Consider the following 18,033-nt stretch of genomic DNA (forward strand, 5'->3'; position numbering starts at 1 on the left):
GCTGACCCTCGCCTCCGACCCGCCGTCTGCCGCAGACTGCTGGAGCTGAACGGTGAGCACGTGTTCGGCCACCGCCGGGAGGCGCTGCTGGCGCTGGCGGCGGCGGCGGCCGCGGCGCCGCTGCGCCTGCTGGTGGTCCGCTGCCAGCCGCCCAGTCTGGCGGCGCGCCGCGGCGCCGGCAGAGAGCTGGCCGCCCTCCGCGAGGAGCTGGCCCTGCTCGCCGGCCGGCTCGAACAGAAGACGCTCGAGAACAAGGCGCTGCACGCCGAGAAGGAGCGCTGCGTGCGCGACAGCGAGGCGTATCGCAACGAGAACGTGCGGCTCAGCCACCGGATCGGCTACCTGGACGAGCAGGTGCAGGAGATGCAGGCCGACCTGGACAAAATCAAAGGCGTCACCGACGAGAGCCTGCGCCGCACCAAGAAGGACGTGCAGGTGTTCACCAAGGGCCCGCACACGGCCACCATTCCAGTGAACGTGGCCGGCCGGACGGACGGCCCGCCGGCTACCCCCACCTCTGCCGCCGAGTCGGAGCCGGAGCCGCCGGCCGGCCAGCGGCCAATCTACCAGAACATCCGGCCCAAGATCAAGCAGAAGCCGCGCAACATCCTGCAGCGGCTGCAGCAGCTGGGCGCGCCGCCGGCCGCTGCCGACTCGGACACGGGCAGCGCCTTCAGCGTCAGCACGCTGGACGGCAAGCCACGGCCGCCCAAGAAGCCGGCGCGCCTGAGCCTGCAGCGCGCCACCAGCGTGCAGTCGGTGCGCTCGGCAGACGACACGCTGTGCGCGGGCCGGCGCGCCGCCGCCGCCGCCGCATCCGACACGGTGCAGACGTGGCCGTCCGTGGAGCGCAGTCTGGACCAGGTGCGCCAGCGCGCCGCAGCCGCCGACCTGGCGAGCCTGCGGCGACTGGTGCGCCGGCACCGGCCGCCGGCCGAGCGGCTCTGACCCCCCGCCCCGCGCAGTGCCCCGCCGGCCGGGCGGCTCTGACCCCCGCCAGGACCGGCCTGAGGCGGCGTCGCGACCGTCCATTGCGACTCCGTCCAGTGAAGCACGTGAGGCTAGACTCGTTACTGCACCGCCTAGCAGACACTCTACATCTATCGCGTCCAATCAGTGCCAGTGTCATAGGGTTGTATATCGTTTTCGAACACGTGTTCCCAAAGAATATATTTATAAGATATTCTACAATTGGATCTTTATGATTATACAACGCGTGGCTCGTGGATAAGGCAGGTGGTAAATATGGACGGAGACGCACACGATAACGGAACAACACACGATGCCCTTTACAAGTGCACTGCACGGAGTACAGCCGACTGCGGCCACAGACCGCTGGCGTCACAGTTCCGTGATGAGGATGGCCCCGCCTAGTAACCACCGAGAGGTGCGTGTCCGTGCTGCCGCCGTGAGCCGTCGGACGGCGAGTGGCCACCGGGTCACAGCGCTCATAACTTCTCTGGACCGAACATATCGGCGAGGACAGTGGTGGGACAGATCACAGAATATTCAGCTACTTGGTAGTACGACAGCGAATATCGGAACGAATGGTGATGCGGAAAAAAACACGCAGGAAACGCATGTCACGCTGCTAAGTCAGAAAAGTTCATTGCTTCCTCCAACACAATTACTTGAAAGCCAAGCAACCTATAGTGGTTCTGATTGGTGACGTGTGGATGGTAGCTGATCCCGTACCGGTGTCCCGCCGCCGTCTCGCTGCCGCTGTGGGCGCGGCGCGGCGCGGCCTCACTTGCCGACGATGTCGCGCTCGGCCTTCTCGCGCGCCTCGCTGACCATGCCGGCCACCTGGGACACGTAGCCGTTGAAGTCGGACCGGATCTGGTTGGTGTTGGCGTCCAGGTTGGCGTCCACCTGCGGGATGGTGGCAAACGACGAGCCGGCTGGCGGCAGCGCCGCCGGGCAGAGGTCACACAGAGGTCACAGAGGGCAGAGGTCACACACCGCGCGCCGGGGCAGAGGTCACACACCGCGCGCCGGGGCAGCGCCGCCGGGGCAGAGGTCACACACCGCGCGCCGGGGCAGCGCCGCCGATCGACTGCGGCTCGAATCGTCTCTGCACTGAGTGCATGAGGCAGTGATCGCTGCTTACGTAAAGACTTTTGATGAGCGTCGCCGTTTAGAGACTAATTATTTGAAATGTCATACACAAAACAGCTCATATTTACCATTGAATTGAAACATTTGCCACCGGGCCACCCTCAGTTGTCTATCAAGCAGCAGCAACTACATCTTCAGAAATGCATTATGTTAAAATTTTCCATTTAAATCAACAATGGTGAGTCAAGCATGGATAAGACCCAGTACGTTGAGCACAAAGCACAGAAGCGGCCGCTGGTCGGCTGTCGTTTGGGGTAGGTACTGACGCAGTTTGCCGGCGTGTCCGGGGTCGGCGCCCTGCTGGTGCGCGATCACCAGACACTGCGAGTCGCGCAGCCCCTGCTGCTGCACGAAGCTCGTGTAGAGCGCCTCCAGCTCGCGGGCGTCGCGCTCCACCCGCGAGGCGCTGTACACGAACAGTACACCGTTGGCCTCGTGCTGGATGGCCGGCCAGCAGCCCTCGTACCTGCACAGCGGGCACATGTCAGCGGACACACGTCAGTGACAGACACACTGCACAGACAAACACTGGGCATCAGTCAGTAACAAACACGGACAGACACCGGGCCGCGCGTCCACTCACTGTCGGTCGCCGCTGACGTCCCACAGCTCCACGTCCACCTTGTCCTTCCTGTTGTTGACGTTGATGTCCCGCACGTCAAACTCGAGAATCCGCGCGCCCTTCGTCGGCCAGTACTCGTCGCCAGAGAATTCAAACGCGTCCGCCAGGAAATTGGCCAGGTGCGTCTTCCCAGACTGAAAAATGAGAGGCTAGTGAAAATATAGTTATAAAAACATTATCGATGGAGCACATAAGTCGTCCTGAGTGTTGCATATGACAGACGCCGTGGAACTGTTATGCAGACTTAGACCTCATCTGTAACCTCTTTGGCGTTTGGCCCTTAAAACCTTCGACGTTTAAAAAGTCATTTAGCGTATATACACGTCGCGAGGGGCAGACCACCACGCCCCAACCAGGAGTCGCGCCGGCGGGAGCTGCTGGATATACAACTTCCCCATTCATGGAACTGCTCCAGCTAGGGCTGCGAGCCCTCCACTGGCGGCCATGGGTGGCCGCTGGGTCTGTAGGCTGCAGGTGCGGGTAACTCGACTGTCTCGACTCCTCGGAGGTAGCCCACTCAGGATAGCCCACGGGCCACGGCCACCCGCGTGAGCACGCGGCTGCAGCTTAACTTCCGGCGCCCCCCCCCCCTCCCGTAAGGGTCAGGAGCAGGGAGAGAGAGAGAGAGAGAGAGAGAGAGAGAGAGAGAGAGAGAGCGAGAGAGAGAGAGAGAGAGAGAGAGGGAGAGAGAGAGAGAGAGAGAGAGAGAGAGAGAGGGAGAGAGAGAGAGAGAGAGAGAGAGAGAGAGAGAGAGAGAGAAGCTAAGCGCAAAGAAACGGCGGGCCTGCTCTTTACTCTAGCACACGTGGTGGTGGACGTCTCACAACTGGTTAGAAGGTTAAAGGTAGTGTGCCACCTTTGAAAGATTTCCCATTTTATTTTTCCTAGGATAAGAAGCTTCTGTTTTTACCTAATATCGCAAAAAAATCAAAAATGGGCCTGGAATAGTGCCTTTTTCGCCTAAAAGTTTATCGGTTTTTCGATATGTATAACAACTGTAGTGGGCTGACCTGCAAACAGGCGTCGGCAACAATCGCGAATGCGGCGCACATGTGACAATAAGCAAAGGTCATTATAGAGTTACGACGTACGGGAATGAGTTATCAGCTGTCTAATCGTAGACAACACAATGTCGAGCCTTAAACTGTAAGCCTGTATTGGTATTGTTTCTTTTATTTGGCTGTCGAACATTATTTTTGGTTTGAAATATGATTTTATGTAAAATAATTGATATGAAAAAGCCGTCTGTTAAGTTATGTCCCCATTTCACCACACGCAAGTGGCAGAAATGACAATGATCAGCTGACGCATTTTTCTTGGCCGAAGTCAGAGCGCGCGGCCCGACGCACCACCACCGCACCACAAAGTATTACCGGGGTTACATGAGCGATCCGTTCCAAATACGCACTACGCTAATGCGCATCAGCTCCCCACAAACGTATCTACGGCACCGGTTACATGAGACTAATTCGTTTTATCTACGTCAAACGGATCTTGTTTGGCTCACCCGGGCTGACTCCTCGACGGCCGGTAATTCGCATCACAAACGGAATAGGATTAGCGTACAGTCATGGCGCAGTTGCGGCATTTACAGGGACGACCGAACTAAATTTTTATTATTGCACGATATAACATCATTTGATATGCTCAAAAACATTAAAAATAAACATGAAATCAAAAATTGAAAACAAAGTTTTCGTGTTTTAAATCACTGAGCACTGATTAGCCATGCAGCGACAGCAGGGTGGTCAGAATAAATTTATCCATCAAAATATTTCATTCATTTTATTTTTGCTATTTACCGAATTCACCTTCAAAGACTTAACAAAAATATCAATAATTTTTTTTTTTGCTATTTTCTACGAAGCATTCAATAAAAAATGCTTATTATTTTGCATTTTGACGCTTCCATTCAGCAAAGAATAGTTCTTGTGAAATACGTCCAGTTCCGGTCCGAGTCGTACAAATCGGCTACATGAGCGATCCGTTCCAAATACGTACTACGCTAATTCGCATCAGCTCCCCTAGAACTTATTCAAGGCACCGACTACATGAGCAAATTCGTTTTAGTGACGTCAAACGGATCTAGTTTGGCTCTCGGCCCGATGCGCATTACAAACGGAATAGCATACAAATGTGGCGCATTTCCGTAGCAATAGAGGTGACTGAATTAAAAATTTATTATCTTATGTCTTTTTTGCATTTAATCTGCTCAGATCATTCTCAATTAACTTAACAAAAAAAAGTTGAACATAAAGTTGTCTTGCTTTGACTCATTGGGCACTTGCCTCTCTTGATTCGTCTGTAGTGCTGTCAGAAAAATGTTTCAACTGAAAGTACTTAGATTTTTACTTTTTGGTTTTCACGATATTTATTTTTGAAAACTTGACAAAATACCGACATAATTTTTTAATAATTATTTCAAAAGAAGAAAATGAAAAAGGTACCTGTAATTTTGCATTTTAATGTTTCTTTTTGGGAAGAAATAGTTCCTGTAATACGTATCTTGGTCCTATTCGCTCCTAAGCCTGTTTCTCAGCGGATTTTGTTCGGACCGCCGATTCGTATTAGCAGGTGGATACATGAGTCGGTAGTACGCTCCTGATTCGCATTAGCGGTGAATCCGATCGTGATACGTATTTGCTTTGCTCATGTAACCGCGGATCGGATCGCCGATTCGTACTAGCAGGTGGCTACATGAGTCGGTAATGCGTTCCTAATTCGAATTAGCGGCTAAATACGTATTTACTGTGCTCATGTAACCCCGATATATGAGCAGAAGCCGCGCCCAAAGCCAGGTTTTTTTTTTTGAATTTTGCTCCCGACAGGCCGAGGCCCTGGTCGGGGTAGGGGGAAGTTACTAGCTGGCAATTAGCCAGATCTTCCGTTTTACTTTACTTTAATGCCGGCTATGTTATTCCGGCCCAAGGCAATATCAAGAACAAAGTTTACGTTAGCCCGGCTCATGTGACGTCCGGTGGAAGCAAGTGCAAGGGAAAGCCAGAAAGGGTGCCAGAGTGGCAGTGCCGAGAGGGATTTTGAGTACTTACATTTCTTGCTGCTGAATCTTGATGCTGAAATGTGGTAGTGTTGTAATGTGTGCTGTTGTTGTGTTGTGAGTTCCACCAGGAAAGTCCTAACTAGAAAAACCTGGTGCCTATCTTAGAGGGCAAAACCTGTGCGCTTTTGCCAAATTGCACAGGAAAAATCCCTTTGCTTTGATATTACGTTACGTTATATCGCTAATGTGTAAGTGTGTTTGTGGAGCTATCGCCTTCATCCACTCCCGGGGGCAGTGGCGGCGGATTCGATTTTGGCGTGGGGGGGGGGGCAAGATCCCAGTCGAGATGATGTCATAGGCGGATCCAGAAAGGCGTTTTCGACGCTGTAGGGGACATACCCCCAAAAAAGTGTCCAAAATCCAAAAACTCCTCGGATTTCGATTCCTTACGGACCTAATGCTGAACAGCATAGAGCAAAAAAAAAAATACTGATAAAAGTGTTATTATTAGGAAACATAAGGTACGTTTTGTCCATTTCGGGCGATGCAGAGGCCCTAGGGGGAGGGGGAGTAAATATTTGCTTTAAATGCCCGCTCCCTGGATCCGCCAGTGGACGATGTAACGCTTTTCCGGCTGCATTTGAAAAAAGCTCCAATGGGAAAAATTGTGCCATAACCCGATCGCATATCAGATGTTGAAGAACGGTGCCAAACCTTTTGAAGTAGGCGAGCGCTATTCTTTGCAATGAGGTAACTCGTTACCATTTTCTCTGTTCATTTTACGTTCGATTTCCGTTTAACCTTCCTTTAAAAAGTATTTCTGAGACAGATATCAAATGAAACAAGCTCACAGCGGGAGGAGACCGCTCAAACATTCAAAGACAGTCGGTCGCATCTAAACCTATTGGGACAGCGATCCGCCAGAAACCCTCCCCAAGGCAGTAGTTCGCCAAATAAGCTCACCGAGACGGGCTGTCTCGATGGGTTTATACAGTTAGCCTACAGCAAGGCTTAACTAAGGCCCAAACGCTCGTCAAGATGGGAACGGAGGGTGAGGGAGCGCGGCGGCGGGCTGAGGTGAAGGAACGGTGGACTGGAACGAGAATCCAGAAGCTCTGGGTGAGGCGTTTCTTTATTAGGGCTTTAGGGTGTACTGACTGCGGTAAGGTCCAAATTATCACCAAATTTTGCCACGACACCTACCGGTTCAGGCACTCGAGAATCCGTGGCCAGTGATATCTGCAAAGACGAAGCATTTCTAACCAAGCTTCAGCCTGGTGTCAGGGCGCCTCAGGTGGCTTTAATTACAGTGGCACATACCAAACGACCTCAGTGCAGCCAGTCTGTGGCCAAAATTCGGAACAGACTTCAACGAAAAGTGAGACAAGGTTAGTGCTATCGGTAAGTGCCATTATAGACTTGGGCCCCGTTGGCTTGACCCACTGGAAGGTGGTAGTTATCGGACGCTGCGGGGCATACTCATTTTTCCAAAATGCCTTAGATTTTGCTTTCGTGTTCATAGGCGGCGGAACGGGGAGGGCACCGGGGCACCGCGCCCCCCTTTGATTTTGGCATTTTAACGTTAGCCCTATGGGCGTTGCATGGAAAGAATGGGACCAAAAGTCGGCAGTGCCCCCCCCCCCCTTAATTGAAGGTGTTCCGCCGCTACTGTTCGTGTTTGATGCTCTTTATTCTATAGCCAGTCTTTAGACAGGGGGGGGGGGGCACTAATGATCAGTGCCCTAACCCTTAAAAGTCTCCATCATTAATTTTTACTTTTTTAATAGTGAAAACTGAAATAAAGCGGATACTGAACTGTGAACATCCAGTTTTAACACTGGCCCCACACAAGCCTCCGAATGCCCAAAGCAGATCTCTGATGACTGGCCTTTGGGTGTCATACCATACCGTGCATTGGTCAATGTGGTCAATGTGTACGACCTCGGCGTTTACCATTTTATGCGCTGGAAACTGTTGCGCTTGAAAAAAAAATCAGGGGAGTGGCTTATTATGAGCGCTCATCAGTCCTAACTACCCGCAAGCGAATGGCTAGCCCTTCCGTCTCCGCTCGCTTGCGATTTGGCATTTATGTAGGTACAAAATAGCGGCAAACGACCACTGAAGGTATGAGTTGCGTTTCTTGCACACTTAAAATATCTCTAAATCGAATCTAAAAAGACAAAAAAAAAATGATATAAAGCGGAAATGGTTAACATTTACACATATTCAAAAGGCACCGTTGGACAAACTGTAGGAGCGCATAGCTGCAATATCAGGTTATGGAAATTTTCCTCATGTTTAAGGCACAAATTATGGAGGGGCAAGAATATACGTTTGCCCCTCCTCCAAAAGTTTATTAGGGGACGATGCCTCCTCTGCCACCCCGTATCTGTCGCCCCTGTAAGCGGTCACTGAAGGGCTGCCGCTGCGTCACGTTGACGCTTATAATGCCTCCAAAACTAGGTTGAAGAGAGGAAAACTTCAATTGAACGCGAACGCTTGCCATTTAAGAAAGGCAACGTATGAAAGTATATGGACATCTGGTTACATCTTCAGATGATCGAACAGAATAATCAGGTATATGGTTTCTTGTCTAAGCTTTGTCACAAATTATGGGGGGGGGCAAAAAGATACTTTTGCCCCCCCCACGATTTTGCCAGGGGGGCAGCTGCCCCCCCCCCCCCTGCCCCCCCCCCCCCCCGAATCCGCCGCCCCTGCCCGGGGGCCATGGATGCAAGCCACCTAGGCCACGCCCGGGGTGTCCGGCCAGATAGCTTCTGTGTCTCGAGTGGGCCTCAACCTTTAAGAGGGATCCCTGTCGAGAACCATAGACCCGCCCACGGTGGGCAGGTCCCGATTGCCGCCGCCGCCGCCGGAGGGACGCAAACACGCGCGCTCGCAAACTTAAAAGGAATCACGGCGCAACAAAGACAATCACAATGAAACCACGAGAAAAACCAAGAGAAACCAAGAAAACCAAGAGAAAATCATGAACTCGGGGAGGGGAGCCCACCGCCGCGTGCCAATGGCCCCGCGGCGGCGGCTGGTGCCCGTAAGCTCGGGGCTCCTGCAAACCTCCACCAAAAGCTGACTGGTATGATTAGAGAACTGACGTTTCAGTGCGGGGTCCTGTGTCGTAACATTCCATTATAGCGGGTCGTTGCGGACGGCATAGCGCCGACACCCCTTTTTCGAAGCAGATGGGGGGGGGAGGAGCCCGCCGCCGCGTGCCAGTGGTCCCCGCGGCGGCGGCTGGTGCCCGTAAGCTCGGAGCTCCTAAATTGACATGGCCAGTCTCGAATTCTTCAGAAATCAAAAAGATTGAGTCCCGCGCCCAGAACCGCTATCGACGCTTGCCGACCACGGAACTGAGCGCGAGACTGTGCTATATGGATCGTTCTAGCCTGGAATTATTCAGGAAAGAGAAAAGCAAGTCGAGTAGATCCGGGTGAGAATCGCCGAGGAGAGTGGGAATTGAAAGTGCAAGTCGGTTGTTTGTGATATATTGGATTATAGGTTGTCTCTCAGTTTGATATTGGGGACAGTGGATCAAGAAGTGTTCAATTGTGTATCTTATATTACAACGTTGGCAGATTGGAGGGGCGCCTTGATCAAAGATATATTCATGTGTCAATTTGGTATGTCCGATTCTAAGCCTGGCTAGAATAACTTCTTTAAGCCGGGTATTTTGATAAGCAGTCGACCAGTGCTTAACGATTGGCTTGATTGGGTGGAGGTAGAAGTGCGGGTTTACGTTCCATTCGAACTGGATGTGTTTTCTATAGGCCTCGTGAATCACGTTAAGGTAATCTGATACCGGGCAGGGGAGGGAGTTATTGGGGGGTTCGCGGAGGCTGGCTTTGGCCGCTTCGTCAGCGCGCTCGTTCCCCACAATGTTCACGTGACCGGGTATCCAGATTACCTTAACTTCTCTTTTTTGATTGGTGATTCGGTTAATTTGTCTTTTAATGTCTCGCGTGATTGGGTGTGAATCATTATGGGCCACTGCGATTGATTGTACTGCGGCCTTGGAATCAGTGCAAATCACCAGCTGTCGATCTGTTTTGTTGATTACATGTTGGAGCGCTGCGTTAATCGCATAGAGCTCAGCCGAGAAGATGGAGTGGTAATCAGAGAGGCGGAATGATTGTATGTGTCCTTTTGTGTAGAAGGCGGCTCCGGTCTTGTTGTCCGCCCGGGAACCGTCTGTATATATAAAAGTATGGTTTTTATGTTCGTTTTGGAATTCCAGGAAAAGTTGCTTCATTTCGTCAGTGTTCATTTCTTTTTTCTTGTCGTCGAACAAGAACAGGGTTTCAATGGGGTGCCTAGTCCAGTAAGGGCTCAGTGGGGGGGTTTCTAGGACTTTTGGAGTTTCTATTTTGTAGTCCCTGAGTATGTTTTTAAGGTGTCTTCTTATTGTTTGGTACTTGTATTCTCTATGTGTTATTATGTTATTTTCTGGTAGGTTACTGAGTATAGCATATGGTATTGTATCTTTCCTTGCCATTACTTTCGTGTAATACCTTATCAGCTGGTATTCTCTTCTTCTTTCAAGAGCAGGAATGTTGGACTCCACGCGGAGGTTCGACGAGGGCGAAGTGCGAAGTGCGCCAGAAATAATGCGAAGAGCGGAATTCTGGATACTCTCGACCTTGTTACTGAGAGTAGTGGATATATTAGTTAGTAGAAAGGCATTATAATCCAAGATAGATCGAATCAGAGATGTATATAGAAGTGTTAGTGTTTTCCTGTCAGCGCCCCAGTGCGTGCCTGAGATGCACCTCATGATATTGAGGCGCCGGGTGCACCTTCCTGTGATGTCTGCTATGTGTTGTGTGAAAGTGAGTCCCCTGTCCAGTGTGATGCCTAGATATTTAAAGGTGTTTGTTTGTGGAATCTCAACCCGGCCCAAACGGAGCGGGCGTGGGGGTGTGGGGTGTCTGCGTTGCTTGGAAAAGGTTAGTGAGGCTGACTTGTGGGGAGCAATTTGCATTCCCCACTTGTCACACCATTTGTTTACGTGGTTTAGTACCGTTTGAAGTTTTTGGTATGCCGCATTCACATTGTGGTGCGACGTCCAGACCGCCAAATCGTCCGCATACATGGAATAGTGTACGTTTTGTGTTACATTGTGTATATTGTCAAAGATGTCATTTATATATATAAGGAAGAGCGTCGGGGAGAGAGGACTTCCCTGAGGGACGCCGTGATCGAGGTTATGTAGGGTTGAGTAGGTGTTGCCTACTCTGACCTTGAAAGTGCGGTTATTAAGAAAATTACTTATGAAATTGGCCATGCGGCCGCGTATTCCCATGTTATGTGTTTTTATAAGTATAGCTTTGTGATGTACTTTGTCGAAGGCTGCTTTCAAATCGAGGAAGAGTGCAGCTGTAACTTTATCATGGAAAAACCCCTGTTGTATCGTGTCAATAATGTGTATCAGGTTGTCAGCTGTGGAGCGTGCTGGTCGAAATCCGTTTTGGTGTTGTGAGAGCTTGTGTTGTGATTCTAGGTACACTCTGATTCGATTGTTGACCATTCTCTCGACGATTTTAGAGGCACAGCTCGACAATGAAATTGGTCTGTAACTAGCTGGATCGGTGCTATGTTTGTCTTTTTTGAGAATGGGGATGATTATACTTTCTCTCCAGGAGTCCGGAAAGTGGCCTTCAACCCATAGCTGGTTGATGACCTTGAGAAAGTGTTCAAGGCCAAAGGGGGTTAGTTTTCTGAAGAACATGTAGGGCAGTTTGTCCGGGCCTACCGAAGTATTCCCACACTTAACGATTGCATGTTGTAGTTCATATAGGGTGAATAGGTGATTGTAATGTTCTGTGTTGTCGGATTGGAACGTGAGTGTTGATAGAGTGGTGCTGAGGTTGTTGTGTAGAGTGTCTGAGTAGTTGTTGTTTGAGGATATGTTTGCATAATGGGCTGCAAATTGCGTGGCAACTGCTTGTGGGTCTGTTGTGAGTGTGTTCTGTATAATCAGTGACGGAACTTTATATATCTTTGGTTTATTGTTGCGGAAACATCTAAGATGTTCCCAAACTTTACTGATGGGTGTGAAACGGTTGAATTTGTTCGAAAAGCTTTCCCAAGACTCTTTTTTGGCTGCGTTGATGACTTCTTTTGCGTTCCTGATTTCGTTCCTGAGCTGAATTTCATGAGCAACACAGGGGCAGGCCCTACATTTTCGTAGGGCTCTGCGGCGCCTCGCGACTGCTTTTTGACAGTTTTCCGTCCACCACGGGGCGTGTTTGTAACCCTGTCTTTGCTTTGTCAATGGGACAGAACGTTCAGCTGCTTCGCCTATTATCTGAAGGAAACTTTCTACGTTTACTGTATCATTGTCATTTACGTTATTGTTTGTATTGTCGTTGAAGCTAATAATGTCAAGTTGTTCATCTATGTCGTCCTGGAATGTCGTCCAGTCCGCTTTGTTAAAGTTCCATTTCGGGAGGTATGTATTTATGGTTGACCTTGAAGAGGATTCAACTGTTATATGTATAGGATAATGATCACTAAAGTATTGGTCGATTTGCACTTTTGGGGTAAAAAGCAAACTAATTTCTGGAGAGGTCAGCACAAGATCAATTACCGAGTATTGATTTGTTCCGTTCATGATTCTGTGGAATGTTGGTGATTTGTCATTAAGACAAATGAGATTATGTTTGTCAATGATGTTGTAAAGTGTGGTACCGCGCTGTGTTATGTCGTTGCAGCCCCAGGCAGTGTGGTGAGCATTAAAATCACCTATTATCAATTTAGGGGAGGGGATTTGGCCAAAGAATCGATCCAGTTGTTGGTACGTTACGTTAATACTAGGTGACAAGTAGAGAGAAATTACATTAACGTCTCGCTGTGCAATTTTGACTGTGGTTGCAACGTAATTTAGGTTAGAGTCAAAGTTAACTTGTTGATGTATAAGGTTGTTAGAGACATACAAAGCCGAACCGCCTCGGCGTGGGGAATCATTTACGTTATTGCAGTAAAGAGAATATCCAAAGAGGTTAAAATTATATTTAGTCGAGTCAGTGTCGAGGAAGTGGGTCTCTTGGATGGCGGCTACTAATGGCTTTTTATTAACTATATATTCACGGAATTCCGCCCAGTGGGATACTACAGAGTTAGTATTCCACTGGAGCAGGAATTCCTCCGTGTGTTGAGACATATTACTGTTTCTTTAGAGCGGACCGAGTGAGCGGGCCGGACCTGGCTGTCTCCAGTACATCCAGATCGGCCAGGCTCAGTGGAACTGTGTTGCTCCGGCGGAGCGAGGGAGTGGCGTGGTGTGGCGGCGAAGGGGTGGGAGCGCTGACGATTGTGGCGTCCAGATCGTCACATTGTAGGGAGACAGTGTCGGCCTCTGACTGGCCGCTGCTGAGGCTCTCCGCGGAGCTGCTCGAGTGTTTGGAGAGGCGGGACGGCCTTGGAGCGGGGTCGTCAGTGTCGGTGGTGTCGGACGGGACGGAGGGCGGGGCCTGACGGGCGGCCGGTGAGGACATGGCGCCGGCTTCTAGGTCCTCGGCGGTGCGCTTGGGAGCGGGTGGCACGGCCACCTTCTGGGTCGCGCCTGGGGCCGGCAGGGGCGGCCAGTCGTCCCCGGCGAGAGGGGCGGTTGCGGTGTCGGTCGGGCGGGCGACGGCGGCGGCGGCGGTCGGGCGGGCGGCGGCGGCGGCGGTCGGGCGGGCGGCGGCGGTCGGACGGGCGGCGGCGGCGGCGGTCGCGGAACGGGTGGGAGGGGACCCGGTGTCCGACGGCGGGCGAGGGGCGGGGAGCAGCCCGTTGGGCCGCTCCTCCCGGAACCACGTGGCTCCGTTGGGCCGACCGTGGCCTTGGGCCCGGTGCTCCGCGCGGCGGTTCTTTACTTCCGCGCGGTGCCACTGCCTGGCGTCCTCCGCGATAGGACACCGGCGGTCCCACGCCGGGTGGGGACCGCCGCAGCCGGGGCACTGTTCGGGCCCGCTGCACTTATCCGCGTCGTGCGGCCCGCCGCAGCGGCCACACTGGGGCTGGCGTCGACGGCAGGCGCGCTTAGAGTGACCGTATGTCCAGCATTTTGTGCATGGACGTGGGGCCGGGACCCAGGGGTCCACGGGCACGGAGAGGTACCCGCATCGGATGGCCTGCGGTAGGGTGCGGCCGCTGAACGTGAGGCGAATGGTCGGGTTCGGTCCGAGTTTTTGGAGGTCGCGGGACCGGAGACGCTGCACTCGGACGACTCCTTGGGTCTGCAGCTCCTCGAGGAGCTCTCGGTTTGTGATCTCCGTGAGGGCGTCCGAGCGGACTGACCCCTCGATCGAGTTGAGTCGGGTGGCCAGAGTGACTGTGATGGGTGTGCCTCTGAAATAGGCGGTACGGAGCAGTTGGTTCGTTTGGGTCGTTGTTTTGGTTTCGATGAGGAGGGCGCCGCTCCTGAGTGCTTTTAGCGATTGAACTGGCCCTATGTAAGTGTCGATCGACCGGCGAAGTGAAAAGGGGTTCGTGTGCCGGAAGCTCCCTTCCTCCCTTGTCACAAGGACGAAGGCCGGTCCTTCGGGGATGGCCTGGGAGGGGGGGGGGGAGCTCGGCGGGCTCCTCGGATGGGTGACCCGGTGGAGCCGGCTCGCGGTCGAGAGAGTCCATGTTGTTGATGTACTCGGCTTTCTGTTTTATTACGTTATGTTTTGTTGGTTTTGTTTAAGTACGTATTGGTATTACCTCTAACCGTTTAACTCTTAGGAAGTAAGCAATTCACTAATGCGTCTTGGCAGGATAAAAAAATTGGGCGGAGGGGGCCGGCAGGCCGGTGACCCCGGAAAACCCGGCTAACAACGAAAAGAGGAAAGTCGAGAGGCGGGAGGGTGGGGGAGATTAAGAATCTCCCGAACAGGGTTGTATACCAATCAAGTCGATTGAATTGATTGATTTGTTTCCACGCGTATTTTGAGTTGATTGGATTGAGTCGATTGACTTTTCGAGATGACTGGTTGACTGACTCGTTTGACTTTAGCGACTGTTTGACTGATTTGATTCCCGAAAATTAGAGTGACTCGTATGATTGAGTCGATTGAATGGAAAGTTCAAATAAGTTTTAGTTGACGAAAAATACATAATGACACCAATTGATGACATCAAAGATCACAAAACTACACTGAAAACTGTTTGTCATCACAACTGCAATATGGGGTAGATGGCCAAATAAAGAACAGGGCCTAAACATGAACAGCCAACTTTGACTTTCAACTGCAATAACTGCTCCAATCCAGGTGATAGAACCTGGTGATGCACCTAACTACCTTTCTGCACTCAGCAGGAAACGTTTTTTTTTAATCCAGATGATAAAGTGCAAGGCCCTATATACTAATAAAGTGTGATTAATTAATAATTCACATCTCCACACCTCCTCAGAAACAACCCTCTGAACTCTATAAATATCTGAAACCTCTCCTGAGAGCCTAAGCATAACATATTTAATATATTTCATTTTCCTTAGAATATTTTACCGAATATAATTAAGTGGTTTTATTTCAAATGAAATAATAATTAAAACGAAATTGGTGTTGTACAACCGATTTATTTTATGATGATCTACCATACTACATGATAATCAATGACGTCATCTTACCAAAAAATCAAAAGACGTAGAATAAGGATTTATAAAAGCTTAGCATACTTATTGGCAAAACGTTATCTTTGTTTCGCAGTCTTACCGTGCCGTTTTCGCGTTTTAATTTTCCTTGTTCCTACTTCCTTTGTCCTTAACTTATCCTGTGGTTCCAGAGTCCCTGTCCTCTCCATTTCCTTTTAAATATATTTCTAATCCTCATCCCTATCCCCCAGTCCTAACAGTTTCAAATTGTATTGCAATATAATGTTTTGAATTCTTCACATAGGTACCTAACATTGACATGCCACGTCCAGAGACGTGGACCGCTAAATACTTCAAATCTCTTCCTTCCCAATCTGACAACATCCCACGTCTCAAATGCACATTGTGTGGAAAGGTTTTTCAGGCTGCCCGTCAGTCTCTGTCTAACCGAAACCGTCACATCCAGGTAAGATATTTATTTCTATTTCCCTATGGTTAATATGTTATTGATGCATATTATCCATTAAAATAGACATGGTGTAGGGTAAATGGCCAAATCACGAACACTGCCAAAATCCGAGCAGCCAACTTTCAACTGCAATATCTGATATTTAGTGTAAACGGAGTTGGAATATGGCCAAAATTAAATTGACAACTTTTAGGTGAAAGGTGGTGATTTGGGTTAAGGGGCGAGTCAACTGCTGGGTTATTTTGCACTCATTAAATGAAACTTCTGCTCCAATTCTACCCTTTGAACCTCAATATCATGATCCACCTGTCCATCACTAGGTATCCTTCCTTATTACATAGGTAGTAACTTTGAATGGCATGGCAATTTATAATTTTAAATGACAATATTTTTATGTTTCTTCTGTAGGTAGGTAGGTAGGAAGGTAGGTAGGTACACCAACCAGACTGCTATGGACACTTTTCCAAGTTGGTGGGGCAAAAAACCTAATGTATGTCTTGGTTTGAGTCGTTTGATTGAGTTGATTGATTCCTTTCATTGTCGCGTTTGAGTCGATTGAATCAATTCCCGAAAACTGCTCTGACTTGATTGATTTGATTGGTTTCCCAAATTTGTCGTGATTGAATTGATTGCTATTGATTGAGTCGTATACAACCCTGCTCCCGAAGAGTGGGTGAGGAAAGATGAAAATGAAAAAGTCGACCACCTTAGCTGGCCTGCCTATCGGCGCTAAAGTTCGCCACTAAAAGGCCGTGGAGCGGCCACCAAGGGATAATAGAGCTGTCTTAAAAAAGACAGCTCTACGCGCTCCTACTGCTAGAACAACTTGACTGAACGGGCAAGCCACGTACAAGTGCAAGGTCCAACAGTATCCTGCCAAAGCCAGGGCCCCGGTAACGTGAGGTAGCCGAGTCGGGGCAGCGTGCGCTGACCCAAGCCGGGGCCGCAGCTTTGGGCGCGGTCTACCGCATCCCCGCGGGCAGCCCCGGGCTATCACATGACACCGGGAGGACGCGCGGCCCCGGCTTGGGTCAGCGCACGCTGCCCCGACTCGGCTACCTCACGTTACCGGGGCCCTGGCTTTGGGCGCGGTCTACCGCACCACCTAACAGGCGTGTTCGAAACCGCAGGAGATGATGATGAACGGGTTTATCGAAACTTGATTGGATGAGCATATCGGTAATAGCGATTTCAGTGTGTGCATTTATTGTTCATAGTGGTGTGAAATGTGGTTGGGGTACGACCGACAACCCGTCGGGGCGAATTTCGCACTGGGGTACTCAAAATTTGAAGAATTTAAGACGTTTCCATGAGTTTTGAAGGTATAGATAAGTTCTAAAAATCCGGTTCTCCTTATCTGGGCCATTAACTCCATACGGTCCAGGAAAGCTGGCACACTACCTTTAATCCAAGATACCTACCGGTTAATCAGAGTACAAAGAACATCGGAAACATCAGCGTGCCGCGAGACAAAACTGGAGGGCGGTAGCGAAGTTCAGTTCCCGCGGTCAAAACCCTAGCACCCTCCCCACCTGAATGGATGAACACAGAGCATATGAAAAATAACCAACTAAACAACAACTTGGATAAACAGCAAGCATTGGAGAGACGGTGCCGGCCAGTCCGATCGGTGGTCGGTGCCGTCCTATCCTATGCTTCGATGCTTCGTCTGTCCTGCAGGCTGCAGCCTCTCGTTCAATACATTTTTTGCAATAATCTGCTGCTGTTTAGACCCAACGCACTCTTCTCGTATGATGCTTATGCCCTAGAAAGGTGAAGCTTGTACGAGCACCTAACCTGAACCCTTTCAAACCCCACTGGACCTCACGCTTACCTGAACCGGGCCGACAAGCAGCAGTTTAATTTTGACCATGCCTAGAATAATATGGATGCAACAAAAAAAACGTCACAGCAGGCCAATGATATTCAGCAAGAATGATGATACATGAGCCCAAAATCAGTACTAACTCCACAGCCCCACTCTAGACGAATTTCCCTTGGAATTTCCCCGAAGAGGAATGTCAAGGCCCTATATACCAAGGCCCTATATACCAATTCCTCAAGGCCCTAGAGGAATGTTTTGTTTTCTGCTGCGCCATATTTTGTATCAGCTGCGCCGTATTGTTGAATGAATTACGATGGAAATACACAAAATTTTGATGCATGACTATTATTTTCCTATATAAGTACAACCAATGATTATTTTATGTTTAAAATTATTCATTTGTTTTATTTTTTACACAAAA

The 18,033-nt window shown here is 50.1% G+C and overlaps 2 protein-coding genes across 2 annotated transcripts in view; one reads left to right on the forward strand and one right to left on the reverse strand.

Annotated features, from left to right (window-relative positions):
* The window catches only part of LOC122386967, a 56,146-nt gene extending 54,955 nt beyond the window's left edge, over nt 1-1,191 (forward strand). The window contains exon 9 of the mRNA XM_043376737.1: nt 36-1,191. Within this exon, the coding sequence (XP_043232672.1) occupies nt 36-948 (913 nt within the window). The 3' untranslated portion in view covers nt 949-1,191. The remainder of the gene's footprint in view (nt 1-35) is intronic.
* LOC122386968 (intraflagellar transport protein 22 homolog) lies at nt 1,156-17,876 on the reverse strand. The gene is made up of 4 exons (XM_043376738.1): nt 17,622-17,876; nt 2,702-2,874; nt 2,385-2,584; nt 1,156-1,901 (listed from the first exon to the last, which is right to left on the reverse strand). The coding sequence occupies exons 1-4, from the start codon at nt 17,658-17,660 to the stop codon at nt 1,747-1,749; spliced, it is 567 nt and encodes a 188-aa protein (XP_043232673.1). The 5' UTR covers nt 17,661-17,876; the 3' UTR covers nt 1,156-1,746.
* Between the last annotated feature and the right edge of the window lie 157 nt (nt 17,877-18,033).

Source organism: Amphibalanus amphitrite, unplaced genomic scaffold (assembly GCF_019059575.1).
Source record: "Amphibalanus amphitrite isolate SeventyFive unplaced genomic scaffold, NRLGWU_Aamphi_draft 000268F_arrow, whole genome shotgun sequence".
NCBI classification, from domain to species: Eukaryota; Metazoa; Arthropoda; class Thecostraca; order Balanomorpha; family Balanidae; genus Amphibalanus; species Amphibalanus amphitrite.